Source organism: Lacerta agilis, chromosome 18, assembly GCF_009819535.1.
Source record: "Lacerta agilis isolate rLacAgi1 chromosome 18, rLacAgi1.pri, whole genome shotgun sequence".
Classification (NCBI taxonomy): domain Eukaryota; kingdom Metazoa; phylum Chordata; class Lepidosauria; order Squamata; family Lacertidae; genus Lacerta; species Lacerta agilis.
This window is the reverse complement of record NC_046329.1, coordinates 11,215,349-11,233,935: the sequence shown is the minus strand read 5'-3', so window position 1 is coordinate 11,233,935 and position 18,587 is coordinate 11,215,349. Positions and strand designations below refer to the sequence as shown.

The following is an 18,587-nucleotide window of genomic DNA, read 5'->3' as shown; positions in this document are numbered from 1 at the left end:
TATTCTGCTTGGGGGCGAACTCGGGCCTCACATCTAGAGGGCTACATTATTATTATTATTATTATTATTATTTATTAATATACTCTGCATGTCTGGGCGGCTTCCAACCCACATTAACATTTGATGTTTCGTTGTTAAATATATATTTATTTAAATAAACAACTTATACCAAATTAAGCAATACGCAATCGTGCATTAGAATCCAATAGCTAAAATTAAACACCAGCAAGTAATTAATTAGACTGTTGACGCTTATCACAATAAACAATCGCCCATCTATAATCGATAAATTGCATAAAATACCAGAAATCGTACGAAATGACGTGAAAGGGTTAAATTAAGAAACGAGGACGTAATTATTATTATTATTATTATTATTATTATTTCTTATTTATACCCCCTCCATCCGGCTAGGTTTCCCCCCAGCCACTCTCGGCGTCTTCCAGCAAAATATTAAAATAAAAATATAATTCGTCAAATATCGAAAGCTTCCCTGAACATAGAAAGTTATTTAAAACGAAACGAAACGAAAATTAATTCGGAAATCCTGCTTTGTTGGTGCGCTTTCAAGGTCCTAGTCCTCAGCGACAGGCATTGCAGCGGGGTCAGTCTGGATGACCCGTGGAACCCCTTTCCCAGCCTGACATTTCCTCTCTTCCTTCCCTCTTTGTTCCCGATCCCAGCGCTCTTTCCTCTCGCTCCTCCTCCTCGTAATCTCACACCCGGAAGGAATTCCCTCCGTCTTTTTCTCCCGTCTCTCTCACCCGCCTCCCCGATCCTTTCTGGACCCCCCCCCCCCGAACCTGACTCTTGCCTCCAGGCCCATCCGCCTTACTCTGGGGAAAGAGCCAGGATCTTGCCCCCCCCCAAAAAAACCGAAGACGGAAAAGGATGTGGGGCGGGAGAGAGAATCTCGATTTTATTTTTTAAGTAAGCAGAATCTGGGGGGGTGGGGTGGTTGGGAAAGCGGGGTGGGGGGGCAGCTTGGGAGAGGAGGCGGGAATCGGGCCCACCCATGGGTGCCGCTGCTGCTGGATCGGGGCCAGGGTTTTGGGGGAGGAGGAGGAGCAGCCAGAGAGCCTGTTTTGTGGTTTTATATCTTGGTTTTATTCTGAGGTATAGGACAGTATATAAATTCAATTAATAATAATAATAATATTGATGATGGTGATGATGGAACCTCCAGCTGCAGGGGCAGTCTACCCAGATTCCTAGCTTTTGGCCAGAATTGTCTCTTTTCATATCCCTTTTCCACAATCGCTCCCATGCTTCTGTGTCTATATTATCACCCATATCGATGGCCCAGTGGATATTACCTGCTCATCCTTATTATTATTATTATTATTATTAATTTCCAGGCCTTGGCATTGACTACTGCTGGTTTGCGGGGCAACCCAGCTAGATGGGCAGGATATAAATGAAAATAATATATTGTTTTTATCATCTCTCTCCTTCCCCCCCCCCCCGCTGCTTTTCCAGGGTCCCCATCCTGCGCGTCGGAAACGCCTGCCCCCCCCTCCCCCGGAAAAACCCCAATTGGCCGCTGCTTTCTCACCGCCTTCCCCGCCTCCCCGGATTATGCTGGTCGCTCTCTCCCTCTGCTCCATCGTGTGGCTGAGTCGCGGGTTCAAGTTGCGGGAGCGCGGCTGTACTTAAGGGGGTTGGCCTGGCACGCCCACGCCGCCCGGCACCTCCTCGCTTTGCCGCCCCCCCGAACCCCCCCGCCCCATGCGGAGCCCCCCGAGAGCGTAGCGGCGAGGGAGAGGGGGAGCTTTTTCCTCGTCCCTCCGCGGCGCGCTTTCCTCCGCTCGCTCCTCCACCGGGAAGCATGGGCAGCGCCGACGGCTTCCAGTACCGCGCCTTGTACCCGTACCGCAAGGAGCGGGAGGCCGACATCGACCTGCTCCCCGGGGACACCCTGGTGGTCAGCAAGGGGGCGCTGCAGGCGCTGGGGTTCAAGGAGGGCGACGAGCAGACCCCCCACCAGATCGGCTGGATCCTGGGGGTCAACGAGAGGACCAAACAGAAGGGCGACTTCCCGGGGACCTACGTGGAGTACGTGGGGCCGGTCAAGATCACCCTGCCGCCACACCGCCCCCGGGGGATCAGGCCCCTGCCGGCCGCCCCGGCGTCGCACGTCCTAGAGGAACCAGGTGAGGTGCGGGGATGACGAGCGCGGCGAGCTGCCGGGAGGGTGGCGGAGCAGGGGATGGGGCGGGACGCCCGCTTGGGGGGCAAAAGGTCTCCCAGGCTCCGTCCCCGTGGGCAGCCTCTCCGTTTAGGGCTGGCGCACTTCCAAGAGGAAGCGGGTGAGGTGCGGGGATGACGAGCGCGGCGAGCGGCCGGGAGGGCGGCAGAGCTGGGGAAGGGGCGGAACGCCCGCTGGGGGGCAGAAAGTCTCCCGGGCTCCGTCCCCGTGGGCAGCCTCACTGCGTAGTGCTGGCGGCAACCCCAGAGAGCGGCTGCTGCCGGCCCGTGTAGGCAGCACTGAGTTGCGTACCAGTCGTTGCCCTGTGATGGCGATGTTTTTGACGTCTTAGTTTAAACCTCGCAGGGTAGAAATGGAAAGCGAGAATGTGAAAAGAGGAGGGGAAGGAAAGGGGCAAAAATGGTATTCTTTTCAAGAACGAGCAATTAAAAATCCCTATATATTTATCTAATCTATAGGTACTGTGTATATTTTTTATTTTTGAAAAAAATATTTTGGTTATTTGGTGTTTCAAGTTAAAATTTTGCTCTGTGTGTGTGTGTGATATTTATAGACATTTTTATATTTTTACATTTAATATTTTACACACAATACACATAACATTTTACATTTTTGTATTTTTTCGCAACAAACTGAATCCTTCGAGGAATTCGGGGTGAGACCCCTTTGGAGAGGAGACTGCTGTCCCCAGAAGGGGTGTGCGGCTGGCTTCCGTTGAGATTTCCCGCATTGCAGGGAGGGGGGTTGGTCTAGATGACCACTGGGGGTCCCACCCGATTCGAGGGTTCTCTCTCTCTCTCTTGCCACCTCCCCAAATTCCCTTTCCCTGATTCTGCTTCCCCCCTCCCCACTTCTGTTTCCCCAGGGTTGGCGCTCCCCGAACTCTCTGAGCAGTTTGCTCCCCCAGAGGTCGCGCCACCCCTGCTGTGCAGGCTGGTGGACGCCATTGAGAAGAAAGGTGAGCAAAACGGGGGGGGGGGAGGCTGGAGGGCGTATTTTTTTTGGGGGGGTCAGCTGGTGTCGAGACCCCCATGTCGACCGGCTGCATGTTTTCCCCGCAGGGCTGGACAGCAAAGCTCTCTACCGGACGTCCTGCGCGGAACTGAGGCTGGGAGCTGGTGAGTGATGATGGGCTGCGGTGCAATCATTGCATTTTAGAGGGGGTCTTTTTTGGGGGGGGTCAGCATGCAAAAAAAATGCAAATATTTGACTTCTTCCACTGAAAACGCCCCCCCCCCATCTCGCCAAGGAAGGAGGACGTTTTGCGGCCTTTGCAACCGAGGAAATTCCCGGCTTGTGCATTGCATTCTGCAAGGGCAAGCCCAAGTTTCTAGACCTCATGGTCCCAGCAAAGGCCAGTTTAAAAAGCATTTGCAACTATTGGTCTTTTTTGGGGGGTGCAATTGCATTTTAGAGGGGTCTTTTGGGGCGGTGCAATTGCATTTTAGAGGGGTCTTTTGGGGCGGTGCAATTGCATTTTAGAGGGGTCTTTTGGGGCGGTGAAATTGCATTTTAGAGGGGTCTTTTGGGGCGGTGAAATTGCATTTTAGAGGGGTCTTTTGGGACGGTGAAATTGCATTTTAGAGGGGTCTTTTGGGGTGGTGAAATTGCATTTTAGAGGGGTCTTTTGGGGCGGTGAAATTGCATTTTAGAGGGGTCTTTTGGGGTGGTGAAATTGCATTTTAGAGGGGTCATTTGGGGCAGTGAAATTGCATTTTAGAGGGGTCTTTTGGGGTGGTGAAATTGCATTTTAGAGGGGTCTTTTGGGGTGGTGAAATTGCATTTTAGAGGGGTCTTTTGGGGCGGTGAAATTGCATTTTAGAGGGGTCTTTTGGGGCGGTGAAATTGCATTTTAGAGGGGTCTTTTGGGGTGGTGAAATTGCATTTTAGAGGGGTCTTTTGGGGCGGTGCAATTGCATTTTAGAGGGGTCTTTTGGGGTGGTGAAATTGCATTTTAGAGGGGTCATTTGGGCGGTGCAATTGCATTTTAGAGGGGTCTTTTGGGGCAGTGAAATTGCATTTTAGAGGGGTCTTTTGGGGGGTGCAATTGCATTTTAGAGGGGTCTTTTGGGGTGGTGCAATTGCATTTTAGAGGGGTCTTTTGGGCGGTGCAATTGCATTTTAGAGGGGTCATTTGGGGCGGTGAAATTGCATTTTAGAGGGGTCTTTTGGGGCGGTGAAATTGCATTTTAGAGGGGTCTTTTGGGGCGGTGAAATTGCATTTTAGAGGGGTCTTTTGGGGCGGTGCAATTGCATTTTAGAGGGGTCTTTTGGGGCGGTGAAATTGCATTTTAGAGGGGTCTTTTGGGGCGGTGAAATTGCATTTTAGAGGGGTCTTTTGGGGCGGTGAAATTGCATTTTAGAGGGGTCTTTTGGGGTGGTGAAATTGCATTTTAGAGGGGTCTTTTGGGGCGGTGAAATTGCATTTTAGAGGGGTCTTTTGGGGTGGTGAAATTGCATTTTAGAGGGGTCATTTGGGGCGGTGAAATTGCATTTTAGAGGGGTCTTTTGGGGTGGTGAAATTGCATTTTAGAGGGGTCTTTTGGGGTGGTGAAATTGCATTTTAGAGGGGTCTTTTGGGGCGGTGAAATTGCATTTTAGAGGGGTCTTTTGGGGCGGTGAAATTGCATTTTAGAGGGGTCTTTTGGGGTGGTGAAATTGCATTTTAGAGGGGTCTTTTGGGGCGGTGCAATTGCATTTTAGAGGGGTCTTTTGGGGTGGTGAAATTGCATTTTAGAGGGGTCATTTGGGCGGTGCAATTGCATTTTAGAGGGGTCTTTTGGGGCAGTGAAATTGCATTTTAGAGGGGTCTTTTGGGGGGTGCAATTGCATTTTAGAGGGGTCTTTTGGGGTGGTGCAATTGCATTTTAGAGGGGTCTTTTGGGCGGTGCAATTGCATTTTAGAGGGGTCATTTGGGGCGGTGAAATTGCATTTTAGAGGGGTCTTTTGGGGCGGTGAAATTGCATTTTAGAGGGGTCTTTTGGGGCGGTGCAATTGCATTTTAGAGGGGTCATTTGGGGCGGTGAAATTGCATTTTAGAGGGGTCTTTTGGGGGGTGCAATTGCATTTTAGAGGGGTCTTTTGGGGGGTGCAATTGCATTTTAGAGGGGTCATTTGGGTGGGTGAAATTGCATTTTAGAGGGGTCATTTGGGCGGTGCAATTGCATTTTAGAGGGGTCTTTTGGGGCGGTGCAATTGCATTTTAGAGGGGTCATTTGGGGCTGTGAAATTGCATTTTAGAGGGGTCTTTTGGGGCGGTGAAATTGCATTTTAGAGGGGTCTTTTGGGGCGGTGAAATTGCATTTTAGAGGGGTCATTGGGGGGGGACTTCCCCACTGAAAACGCTCCCCATCTCACCCAGGAAGGAGGGTGTTTTGCAGCATTTGCAACTGAGGAAATTCCCCAGTTGTGCATTGCATTCTGTAACGGCAAGCCCAAGTTTCTAGACCTCATGGTCCCAGCAAAGGCCGGTTTGAAAAGCGTTGGAAACGCCGGCGGAGCTAAGATAAATTCGACAGCGTGAACGAGTTTTGGTGGACGCAGTGAAGGAATACTGAACGTTTTAAATTTATGTAAAATGCACAGGGATTTACGTTACGCAAAGTGAACCGCGGAAAGAGATGGAGGGAAGTCGTTTTGAGGTTGTCCGATGAATATTTTAAATTGTAAAACCGGAAAGTGGATGAAAATCACGCGTGCAAAAAGCCAATGCCCTGGGGAAACCTATCCATTTTTTAATTTCAGTATATGTGCTGCCGAAGCGAGCACAACCTATCTATTTTTTATTTGGGGGGGGCCAACGTTTTTGCAGAAAAACTTTTCGTGCAAACTTCGGTTGCAAAATGGCTTGCCGATTTGCGACAATCCCCCCCATTTTCGACGTCCCGGGGGAACCAGGGCTCTAACCATTTGCACTACGAATGATGAATTGGGTTGGGGGGCCACCAAAATAAAGCCCCTCTTTATGCCTAACCTTGTGCCCCCCCTTTTTTTCCTACCCCCCCCCCAGACTGGGCTGCGTCCGGCGACTTGGACGCCTTCGACATCCCATCTCTCGGAGAAGCTCTGAAAGGGTACCTGCAAGACCTGCCCACTCCGGTGGTCCCGCCCGGCCTCGGGTGCGAAATCCTGCGCTTCCTCCAGGGTGAGGCGGGCGGCACAGCCTCCATTTTTCATTTCGCAAACATTTTAGGGGTTGTGTGTGTGTGTGTGTGTACAGTGGTACCTTGGTTCCCAAACTTAATCCGTTCCCCCAAAATAGGGGGCATTTTAGAGACGGAAAAATACGGTTATCCGTTCCGGAAGTCCGTTCCCAAACCAAAGCGTTCCCAAACCAAGGAGCGCTTTTTTTCCCGTAGAAAGTCATGCAAAACAGATTAATCCGCCCCAGACATTTAAAAACAGCCATTTAACGTGAATTTTACTATCTAAGGAGACCATTGAGCCATAAAATGAAAACAATAATCAATGCGTTTTACTATAAAATAATTAAGACAGTACTGTAGATGATAAAAATGATATTTTTTTATTTTTTTATTCCCTGCACTGATGACCGTTATTGTTTGGATGGGGGGGGGCTCTTATCCATTTCCACAGCCGCACAGCCAGTAAATCGATCAATTCAATCAATCAATCAATCAATCAGTAGCTGAACTGGGTTCCGCACAGTCGCAAAAACAAATAAACCGAAAAAGCCTCAAAAACGCCAAAGAAAGAGCGAAAACCAAAGTGCCAATTTTAATCCGTTCCGGAAGTCTGTTTGACTTCCGAAATGTTTGGAAACCGAGGCGCGGCTTCTGATTGGTTCAGGCGCCCCGGAAACAACAGCCAGTCGGATGTCCGGCTTCAAAAAAACGTTCGGAAACCGAATATATATACATATATACATCAAATCAAATCAAATATCTTTATTACGGTCGAAGACCAGAAAGCAGATAACGACAATCTGTAATCGGATATAGCATTTAAGGATGAATTTTATAACAAAATTACAATCCAATTCATAGAATTGGTACTTACTTTTAGGCTTAAAATTTAAGATGTAAAATTTTTAAAATTATAAATTAATGGGTCTTTACCACCTATTAACCTTCTAAAGTTAAAGCTCGAGTCAAATATATATCCCATAAAACATGTATAAGATGCCTCCAAATTTTGGACATTATTTTTTAAGGGGGGGGGAACATTGTACACAGAAAAATACGGTAAGTTTGATAACCAAGGTAGTCCCCTGAGTGCGTGCAGAGTGCCTCGGTTCTCCCGGGGCGTCTGCAGACACGCATTTGCACCCGCGTGGCGCCCAGGACTTTGGGGTTCCCTTGAGCCTCCCCCTCCCCAAACCTTTCCCTTCTCTATATTTTGGGGAAATTAACCCCCTCCTTCCCTTTTGTTTTTTTGCAGACGCCCCCCAGCCGGACTCTGGCCGGCAGCACCTCCTGTCTCTCCTGGCGCCGCCGGCCATGCCCCTGGCTCACCTGCTGACGCTGCAGTTCCTCCTGCGCCACTGGGCCAAGGTGGCGGAGCAAGCCGAGAGCAACGGGTTGGGGCCCCGGGCCCTGGGGGAGGTCTTCGGGGGCCTGGTCCTGCGGGGGGCGCCGGCCGCCAGGTGGGTCAGCCCCAAAACCTGGGGTCCCTTCTCCTTTCATCTGTTTCCTTCTATTTTATTCCGCCCTTAATTATTAATAATTAGTTATTAATTAATTATTATTAATAATTATTTATTAATTAACTGGTTAATTAATAAAAATAATAATGTGCTTTATTATTAGTAATAATGTAAATTACTATTTTTTGTATAATGTATTTTACATTGTAATGTAGCCAAAGCAAATTCAGAGTATATTGAAAAATGTACTTGGCCAATAAATTATTATTCTATTATTCTATTATTAGTAATAACAACAGTATTAGTAGTAACAGGGTGGATTTGGTTTAAATCAAAATTGAGCCGTATTTTAATTAACTGTCCGTTGTTGTTTTTCTTCTATTACGTTTTATCGTAATTCATATTTGTAATTCGTATTCATATTTAACTGCCCAGAGGCCCGGCCCCAGCCAGGGAGGGTGGGGTATAAATAAAAATCTATTATTGATTATTACATTGCTAGTCAGTAAGACTTGATTTAAATCTTCTCCTCCTTTTACAGAAAGGTTTCACCTTGCTGGCGTCCTTAAGTTTGCAACCAGAGGAACGTTTCATTTTTTGGAATCGTAAATGACACTTAGATCAAAAATTACTGGGTTTTTTGTTTTTTTAGCAAATAATGGTAATCAAGTGCTCCAGGGATTTCGCAAATGGAACCAGAGTCGAGCCACAGTCCCGTTAAAAAATAATAATAATAATAATAATAATAATCATCTTATTATTGATAACTGGATCTTTCTCCGGATTCAGTTATTCACGGCATGTGTGTGGATTATTAAGGGGGTAACCCTGGGGTCTTTTCTGCCTGCCCCCCCAGCGCCGAGGGGACCCCGGATTTCTCCGCCCTTTTCCTGGAGCTGCTCCTGGAGGCGAAAGACCCCGAAGCCGAGCTGCCCCCGCCGGGTAAGAATCGGGACCTGGTTGTGGGTGCGAGTGGCGTCGGCGGGGGCGGGAGCGGGTTCGGGTCTTGGGGTCTGGGCATAGAAAGAGGGGGCTGCGACCTGCCTTTCCGTAGATCTCCTGAGCCGGAAGGGGGACCCCCAGCGGTCATCTAGGCCAACCCCCCGTCAAGTGATGTGGCGAGTTTCCAAATATTTACGGGTGTCTTATTTCACTTCTCGTTTATTTTTTTATTTGCTTTTGTTTTGTATATTTTATTTTATATTGATTTGATTAATTAATCTTTGCTGCCTTAGAGCCTGCAGGGGGGGGCCTAGGAGGAAATGCTCTTCAGAGGCTTCCCTTAAACCCCCCCCCCTCGCCCCGATTCCCACTTTCTCTTTCCAGCTCTGCCCCCCAAGCCCCCCAAAGCGAAGCCGGCGTCCGCAGCCCCCCTGGCCAACGGGAACGGCACGACCCTCCAGGACGCCGAGTGGTATTGGGGCGACATTTCCAGGTAACGGGGTGGAGGGGGGCGCACTTGGGGCGGTATTATGGTATTTTAATATTTCATATATTATTATTTAATATTTCATTAATATTTCGGTGCCTGGGGAAACAAGCTGGTTTCGCACTCGGGTCCTGCTTCTGAGGATGGGGGGCTGGGCTGGGTGCCCCCCACCCACCCTGGGGGCTGTGTTTTTTTTTATGTTTCCCGGAAGCTGACAGGGGCGATTTTCCGCCCGCTGTAACTTCCTGGCACCTCTAGCTTTCTTGGAAAAGGGAACTTTGTACATGGGCAGTTTCCTCTTTTCCCGCCAGGGTGGCGACGACGCCTGCTTGCCTCTTTCGCTTCCTCTCTCCCGCAATGCCTAGAGGAAAGGCCCTGTCGGCAGTCGGCAAACTCCTCTCGCCACCCTCTCAGTGTCGCCCGCACTGACCGGCAGCAGCCGTCCGGGGTGTCGGGCTCTGAGTGCAGGGTACCTGGAGACGCTGCCGCAATTCGAACCCGTTTCCTCTGCCCCCGCGGCCCTTCGCTAAAACTCTTAAGCGAGGTGCCGGTCGTCGTGGGTCTGAGCAAGTCTTTATCAATCAACTCCCAGGCAGAATTCCGGGCGAGATTCGCACCCGGCTCTTCGGGAAGGATAGATTCCAGGACCTTCCAGGCAAAGGGGGGGGGGCTCTGAGCCCCGGCCGTTTTTCCTTGCAGAAAAAGTGGCGTTTTAAGCAACCCCACGCCTGGTTTCCCTATTGCTGCCATTTTAATAGGTTTCTTACAGTTCACAGAGCGGGAATGGGAACCCCCAAAGGTCATCCATCCCAACCCCGTTTTTTAAGAAGGCAGTTGTCGATATTTTAGGTCTGCAGCATTGCGTGAATCAGGGAGGGGGAGATATCAATGCAAATAAATAAGCGTTTGGCCGAGAGTAACCCGCCCGTCTCCCCCAGGGAGGAAGTGAACGAGAAGCTCAGGGACACCCCCGACGGGACATTCCTGGTCCGAGACGCATCCAGCAAAATCCAGGGCGAATACACGCTGACGCTCAGGTGAGTCCAGCCCCCCAGTTTTTTTTGGGGGGGAGAGGCAAAAACTGCCCTCCAGGTTTTGTAAAAAAAGAAGGGGGCTTTGTTAACTTGTGGAACTCCCTGCCACATGACGGCCACTAATTTGGCTTCCAAAGAGGAACTGGCAAATTGATGGAGGGGAAGAAGGCAACCAGATTTCTGAATCCCAATGTTGGAAACCGCAGGGGTGGGGGGCTCCTGCGTGCGAATCCTGCAACCCTCCTTTGCAAAACATTTAAATAAGAGAAGGAAGGAAGGAAAGAAGGAAAAAAGAGAAGGAAGGAAGGAAGGAAAAAAGAAGGAAGGAAGGAGGAAGGAAACCCTTCTGACTTGAAAGTGTCCCGTCGGCCGATTAATTTCTATTATCTATTACATGAGTCCCGGGTGCGAATCGTGCTCTGTCATATCTGGCTGGCCTCCGCCCCAAATCTGACCGCCGTCTCCTCCTCCTCCTCGCAGGAAAGGCGGGAACAACAAGCTCATCAAGATCTTCCACCGGGAAGGGAAGTACGGGTTTTCGGAGCCCCTGACCTTCGGCTCGGTGGTGGAGCTCATCAACCACTACCGACACGAGTCCCTGGCCCAGTACAACGCCAAACTCGACACCCGGCTCCTCTACCCTATCTCCAAGTACCAGCAGGTGAGGGGGTGGGGGGTCCGGGGTGGGGGTAGGGGGTCCGTGCCCCACAGCGGCAGGGGACCCCGGCCCTAGGAAGCGATGGGGAGCCCTCCAAAGGGTGGGTGGGGGTCATCCGGGCCAGTTTCCAGCAAAAAACGAGGAATGCAGGTAGACTGCCCCTGCAGCTGGAGGTTCCATTGTTGTTGTTTTTAATCCGTAATCCGTTCCGGCTTCTGAGACACTCAAAAACCGAAGCTCCACTGTAACAATACAAAGAAAACTTGGCCCAGCGTCCTCTTTCCAGAAAGCTGCCCCACCGGGGAAAGCCACAAGCGGGATCCGAGTGCGAGGGCATCGCGATTGATTGATTGGATTTGTATGCTTCCCTCCTGTGGTTCCCGGCCGTCGGCACGCAGGCGGCACGCCCGCCTCCTTCCTCGGAGGTTCCCGAGTGGAGTTTGGAGGATCGCCGGCATCAGTTTCTGGAGCTGGGGTCCCTGCGGGTTGGGATGGATGACCCCTGGGGGTCCCGCAATGTCACGATTCTTCTTGGCAGGACCAAGTGGTGAAGGAAGACAGCGTGGAGGCCGTCGGGGAGCAGCTGAAAGTCTACCACCAGCAGTACCAAGACAAGAGCCGGGAGTATGACCTGCTCTACGAGGAATACACCCGCACCTCCCAGGTGAGCCAGCTTGTCTCTGGCAGGCAGCCTCACTTGCGGTGCCGAGTGAGACCCGAGTTTTGCCCCCCAGGACCCGCTGCCACAAAGCTTCCTTGCTCTTTAAGTTTCTAGTCCTCAGTATAGGAGCCTTGTGCCCTTGGCATTGCCTACACAGGCTGGCAGCTGCCTCTGGCTGGCAGCCTCACTAGTAGTTGCTCTTAACCTCAAGTTTCTAGTCCTCAATGTGAACTCTGCTCACTAGGAGCCTGCAAGAAGCTGCCGTGCGCCCTTGGTAATGCCTACACGGGCCGGCAGCAGCCGCCCAAGGTTCCCATCTTGGCAGCATTCCCAGCCCTGCTTGGGAAACCTGCCATTCCCCACTCAGGCTGCTAGTCCTCAAGGTCTCGGGTGGGTAGGAGTGTAGAAAGCTGTACATGGTTCCGACTTACCGATCCACCCGGCTCTGTTTTGTCGACACTGGCCGGCAGCTACAGGTTTTCAGGCCGAGGGCGTTCCCGTCCCTAACTTGAGATGCCGTTGGGGACCTTCTGCATTCCAAGCAGCTGTCCCGCCGCTGACCCGCAGCCCTTCCTTGTGTATTTGTGGCGCATTGCCCCCTAATGACAAATCCAAGTTTCTGGTCCTCCTGGAGGCTCCCTTGAATGCGAGATGCCAAAGGGGACCTTCTGCATTCCAAGAAGCTGTCCCGCCCCTGACCTGCAGTTGGACAAATCCAAGTTTCTGGTCCTCATGGAGGCTGAATGCGAGGTGCCCCCAGGGGGGGGGGTTTCCTGCGGGCTCCGAGCGGCTGGCAAGGGGGTCTCACTCTCGCTGCGCCCTCTCTCTTTCTCCCCCTACCCCACCCCACCCCGGGCACGCCCCCCTGGCCGCCCCCCAGGAGCTTCAGATGAAGAGGACCGCGATTGAGGCCTTCAATGAGACCATCAAGATCTTCGAGGAGCAGTGCCAGACGCAGGAGAAATGCAGCCGCGATTACATAGAGCGCTTCCGGAGGGAGGGGAACGACAAGGAGATCCAGCGGTGAGCAGGGGGTGGGGTCCAGGCACCCATGGGTGCCCCAAAGGCACCCCTAGGGGTCCCCCCTCCAAGCAGAGGGGAGGAGGGCAGAGGGAGTTGTTGGTGATCTTTCGATTTAACGCCGAGCCCTCCCTCGCAGCGGGGTTGGACTAGATGGCCGCTGGAGGTCCCTTCCAGTTTTTATTGGGGGGCGGGGGTTGCCTTGGCGGTGATTATTCGTAATATTTTGAAATAAGGAAAACCATCAATGGGGGGACACCTAAATTACATAATTCGGTATTTGAGCGATTGGGAAATTGCATTATAAATGGGGATCGTTATAAGGAGGCTTAATGTAATGGGGAGCTTTTTGTTTCTGTTAGGTATTTTGGGGTTTGTACGTTGGTTTTATTCTGTGAAGCTCCCTGAGGGTATTGGGCAGTAGATAAATTCAATAATTATATTATTAGTATTTCTATTAGTATTATTATCAGTGCTTTTTTTCCCTTAAAAAAATGTTTGGAGTTACTCTCATTTTCTACTCATATTGAAATTCTGCCCCTTCAACGAGGCCAAATGTAGATTTACAAAATGTTTAGGGTTATATGTACCCTTGTGTACCCCCAGAAAAAAGCACCGGTAGTTGTGGAGGTAGTTATCCTGCAAGTGCTGGTTATTATTAATTTGTATTTATTTATTTATTTATTAATAATTACCCTGCAACCACTGGTTGTTGTTATTATTATTAATGATTATGCTTCAAGCACTGGTTAATAATAACAACAATAATAATAATAATTCTGCAAGCACTGGTAATTATTATTATTATTATTATTATATATAATGATTATCCTGCAAGTGCTGGTTATTTTATTATTATTATTATTATTATTATTATTATTACATATCATGATTATTCTGCAAGCCCCCCCCGAGACCTTCGGATGAGTTTGACAAATTTATATAACGTTCCAAAGCGATTTCATTATTTTTTCAGCGCACGTGAAAAACTTAAAAACAAATCCTTATTTCCTGACGAATAGACTTTGGACTATAACGCAACTTAAATAGGAAATCTTTAGAAAGGTTTTTCCTCCAGAAGCATTTCATTTTAAAAATCCGATTTAATTTTTTTTTAAATAGCCGATTTTAATTTTTTTAAAATCCTTTTTTTATTTTTTAAAAAATTGTTTTTATCCACCCTGCCTGCAAGCCACCCCGAGATCTTCAGATTAGTTTGATAACGTTTTTTTAAAATAGTTTTTATTATTTCTACCCCCACCCCCACCCCCCCGGTCCGTCTCAGCATCCTGATGAACTCGGAGAAGCTGAAGTCTCGCGTGGCCGAGATCCACGACAGCAAGATGCAGCTGGAGGAGGACCTGAAGCAGCAGGCGTCCGAGAACCGGGAGATAGACAAGCGCATGAACAGCCTCAAGCCGGACCTCCTGCAGCTGCGGAAACTGCGCGACCAATACTTGGTGTGAGTGCGGGGACGCGGCCCCGGTTGCCTAGTGGTTAGAGCACCCGGTTCGGGGAGCCCCGGGTCCGTTCCCCCTGCGGTGCCTCCTCTCCAAACCAGGCTTTTTTTGCCCATAACCATGAGGACTAGCGCCTTTGCTTTGTCTTCGAAGGCGAGGAGCGGCAGGACACCTGCTTGGCATGCAGAAGGCCCCCGGCTCCATCCCTATTAGTATCAGGTCATTTCCTTGCTCCAATGCAAATCCACTCTTTTGCCCATAACCATGAGGACTAGCGCCCTTGATTTGTCTTCGAAGGCAAGGAGCGGCAGGACGCCTGCTTGGCATGCAGAAGGCCCCCAGCTCCATCCCTATTAGTATCAGGTCGTTTCCTCGCTCCAATGTGAATCCACTCTTTTGCCCATAACCATGAGGACTAGCGCCTTTGTTTTGTCTTTGATTCGAATCCGCCACCGGGTGGAACAAGGGGCGAATCTCGTCCTGCAAGGGGGTCCTGATATTTTTCCTCTCCCCCCCCCCCAGGTGGCTGACCCAAAAGGGAACCCGGCAGAAGCAGATCAACGAGTGGCTGGGGATCAAGAACGAGACGGAGGAGTAAGTTTATTTTATTTGCAGCTTTCCAAGTTTTGCAAATCCTCTTTAAGCAAATCTCTCGCATCCGACGAACTCCCCATCCGCCCTCCCGCAGCGTTATTTCATTCCCTTGCAAAGCTGATACATCACTTAAATTTTACCCGTTAAATACATCGATTCTAAATTCCCAATTCTCTCCAGCTGCTATGCTTTTACTTTCATTTCTACTTGTACTTTTTCATTGCAATTTTTCGCAGTACATTCATCATCATTCACAATATATATGGCAACACTTTATGAATGACAAGAAGGCCGTTCCGTGCCTCTGTCCAGTTCAGTTTTGCAGAGGGTCAAAGTCTTCGCAGTTTTGCATTTCCTTCCTTCTCCTTCCTTCCTTCCTTCCTTCCTTTCTTCTCTTCCTTCCTTCCTTTCTTCCCTTCCTTCCTTCCTTCCTTTCTTCTCTTCCTTCCTTCTCTTTCCTTCCTTCTCTTCCTTCCTTCCTTCTTTTCTCTTCTCTTCTCTTCTCTTCTCTGCCCTTCCTTCCTTCCTTCTTTCCTTCTCTTCCTTCCTTTCTTCTCTTCCTTCCTTCTTTCCTTCCTTTCTTCCCTTCCTTCCTTCCTTCTCTTCTCTTCTCTTTTCCATTCTTTTTCTTAACGCAACCATGATATTATTATTATTATTATTATTATTATTATTATTATTATTATTATTTCCAAACGGTCCACAAAACATTTCAATCATTGGAAGAAGAATCTCTTCTTCCTTCCGTTCTTTAATTCTCCTGGTGGGCCTTTGCCATCTCAACATCCTGTCCCGTCGGCGTCGATCTAGGGAGCTTTCGGCTCCTAGGCTGTCCCCCGTCGGAGGCAGGATACTGGGGAACGGCAGGCGGGGAGAACTGGGGCATCCAAACTGGGCACGGAGGAGACCCCCCCCCCTTGGCCTCACCCTGCTGCATTAATTTTTTTGCAACGGGGCCAACGGGAGGAGGGCTGTCTCTTTTCCAACGCCTGCGACGCCTCCGCTTTTCCCGCAGCCACTACTCCATGATGGAGGACGAGGAGGAGCTCCCTCACCACGAGGAGCGGACGTGGTACGTGGGCAAGATCAACCGCACGCAGGCCGAGGAGATGCTGGCGGGCAAGAGAGACGGCACCTTCCTCATCCGGGAGAGCAGCCAGAGAGGGTGCTACGCCTGCTCCGTCGTGTGAGTCTCGCAGGGGCGCGGGGCGGGACCCCGGGGGGTCATCCATCCCAACCCGCTTGCAACCCGTTGGTTTCGAATCGCTTTTCCGGTTTGGGAAAGGGAGTCCCCCACACCCGCCCGACCCCCTGTCCCCCCAAGAACTGTCCTCCTTCTGCCTTGTCAGGATTCAACCTCGACCCGTTGGCCGCCATCCACCCTCCAACCGCCTCCAAACCTTTCACAAAAGAATGGAAACGTTACAATTCAGTTTTAATTGAATTTTTAAATTTGTATTTTAATCTGTTTGTTATTTTAAATTGATTGTGTTTATGTTTTTTTTTTGCTGTGATTTTAATTGGTGTTAGCCGCCCTGAGCCCGGTTTTTTTGGCTGGGAAGGGCGGGGTATAAATAAAAATATTATTATTATTATTATTATTATTATTATTATTATTATTATTATTATTATGGCATCTTCTCCGATAAATTGCGGTGGGTCCAAAATGGTCCTTCCGGAGAGAGAAGTTGTGCGGTCGCGGAGAGAGGAGAGGAGACGCGCCAATGGGGGGGTTGTGTGTGAGAGAGAATCGTAGAATTGTTCTTGGGACCCCTGAAGGTCATCCATCTCAACCCCGAAATTGAAGAGTCTCGTTCGCTCTCCCCGGCCTTTCCGAGGGATGCCGGGCAGACCGGCCGCCTCGGGGGTCCCCCCCCCTCTGACGCTTTCCCCCTTCCTGTGCCCGCCCCGCAGGGTCGACGGCGACACCAAGCACTGCGTCATCTACAAGACAGCCACGGGGTTCGGCTTTGCGGAGCCCTACAACCTGTACGCCTCGCTCAAGGAGCTGGTCCTGCACTACAAGCACACCTCCCTGGTGCAACACAACGACTCGCTCAACGTCACCCTGGCCTACCCCATCTTCCCGCTGCCCCCCAGATGAAGACCGCGGCCGGGGGGGCCCTCTCTCTCTCTGCTCCACCCTCCCGTCCCGTCCCTCCAAAGAAAAGAAAAAAACCCTCCCCGAAAAACTGCTCCTTTTGCCCCCCCAATATATACAGTATATATATCTATATATATAAAACAATTACTTCCCTTTGCAACAGCATTTGTGGGGGGGCTGTTTCCTTTCCAACTTCTTTCTTTCTTTCTTTCTTTCTTTCTTTCTTTCTTTCTTTCTTTCTTTTTCTTTCTTTCTTTTTCTTTCTTTCTTTCTTTCTCTTTCTTTCTTTCTCTTCCTTCCTTCCTTCCTTCCTTCCTTCCTTCCTTCTTTCTTTCTTTCTTTTTGGTGCTAGGAATTCTTCCCACACTTGGTGGGGGGGCAGCGACTTTCCTAAAGCTTTTCAAGCTCCCCCCCCCTTCCTAAAAAAACAACAACACTCCTTATCTGTGAAGGACGGGCACAGACTCTTACTTTTTATCTCTTTTTTTGGCAGAGACAAATCTCGGTACTCGCTGTTCCCGCGGTGGGACAGCCTGTCTCTTCATTTTGGAGCGTGCCGGGGGGGGGGCGCTCTCCTTTTCTTTCTTTCTTTTTTATGCCGCTCCCCAGCCCTCCGCACTCGCCGCCCCCCACCCACCCCCCCGGAGCCAAACGGGCGTTGGGTCTCCTATGCAGAGTCTAGTTTAGTTTTTTTCTTAAATATGCAAAAAAATAATAATAATGGAAAACAAGCCCTATTTGCAGCCAGATGTGGTGTGTGGCAACTACTTTGCAAGTTATTTTACCAGCTGCTGTGCAGGGGAAATAGATCCTTTGAACGTAAAGCCATTGGTTGACCCCCCCCCCCCACCAAGCTAAGAGGGGCGGATAACGGGGGTAAAAGGAGCAAGCCAATCTCCCCCTTTCCTAAAATTGGGGTTCCTCTTTGTGCACCCAAGTGTGCCTGCTCTCTGCACCCCAAAGTCTGGAGCGGGTGGCCTTGCAAAATCCTTTTTTTCTCCCTCCCCCCCCAAAAAAGAGCCATTTGAACACTACACAAGTCTCCCCTCCCCTTGTGTAACATGGTTTGTGTTGTGTTTTGTGCGTGCGACAGACCTTGTTTGGGTCCGCGATTCGAACCCAGGGCCCGTTCCTTTTTTGTCTTCCTAGCAGGAAACCCCTTGGGATCTACCCACTCCCCAAGAAAAAATTTTCTCCCCCCCCCAAAAAATAGAATTAAAATCCATATTTTTGCACCCTACAAAAAATGTGTGTGTGTGTGTGAGCTAGGGTTATAACTTTCTGACAACGTTGCAGCTCAGCCGGACGAACTTTTGCCTAAAAACGAACCGTCTTGCCGTTTCCAAATCTTTGGGGAAAGTTCACTTCTCGAAATCAATAAACCGATTTTTGTCTAGGGGACTGTATGAGGCATTTTGTAATGTACGCATAGCATGGAAAAATAGAGCTTGCAAATTTAATTTAATTTAATTTTCTTCGTTCGGAGCTTGCAAACTTTCTAACACCCGTGCAATGTTTTGCACATTTGCACACCCCTTATGGCACACCCTTGAATTTTTTTTTTAATACAGACCGATTTTTGGATTGTTCCAGAACGTTCTCGGCCGTTTCAGGAAGTTCTGGGCAGCTGGGAAAAGTTCGAAACTGTTCCGTGAAGTTTTTTTTTAAGTGCGGGTACTTAGGAGTATCAACCTGATTCCAACTTTTCCTTTTGGGGTGACCTTTTCCTGGGAAGAATTGGTCCCCTTTTCAGTGTTTCCAAGCAAAAGTTCATCCCTTTAAGCTGCAAGAAATTGTTATTTTTTGGGGGGG

The 18,587-nt window shown here is 49.6% G+C and overlaps 1 protein-coding gene across 1 annotated transcript; it reads left to right on the top strand.

Moving 5' to 3' along the window:
- Window positions 1–1,763: 1,763 nt before the first annotated feature.
- Window positions 1,764–16,804, top strand: PIK3R2 (phosphoinositide-3-kinase regulatory subunit 2). The gene is made up of 15 exons (XM_033136720.1): window positions 1,764–2,153; window positions 3,075–3,167; window positions 3,271–3,327; window positions 6,220–6,354; window positions 7,611–7,815; window positions 8,672–8,757; window positions 9,142–9,250; window positions 10,183–10,281; window positions 10,759–10,939; window positions 11,475–11,600; window positions 12,478–12,620; window positions 13,903–14,079; window positions 14,600–14,671; window positions 15,687–15,857; window positions 16,586–16,804. The coding sequence occupies exons 1-15, from the start codon at window positions 1,829–1,831 to the stop codon at window positions 16,773–16,775; spliced, it is 2,169 nt and encodes a 722-aa protein (XP_032992611.1). The 5' UTR covers window positions 1,764–1,828; the 3' UTR covers window positions 16,776–16,804.
- Window positions 16,805–18,587: the final 1,783 nt, after the last annotated feature.

What these genes read in the sequence shown, in the direction of transcription:
- PIK3R2 (XM_033136720.1), top strand. Translation starts at nt 1,829, where the DNA reads ATGGGCAGCGCCGACGGCTTCCAGTACCGCGCCTTGTACCCGTACCGC. An exon ending in AATCCTGCGCTTCCTCCAGG is followed by an intron (nt 6,355 to 7,610) that starts GTGAGGCGGGCG and finishes GTTTTTTTGCAG; the next exon opens with ACGCCCCCCAGCCGGACTCT. An exon ending in TATTGGGGCGACATTTCCAG is followed by an intron (nt 9,251 to 10,182) that starts GTAACGGGGTGG and finishes CGTCTCCCCCAG; the next exon opens with GGAGGAAGTGAACGAGAAGC.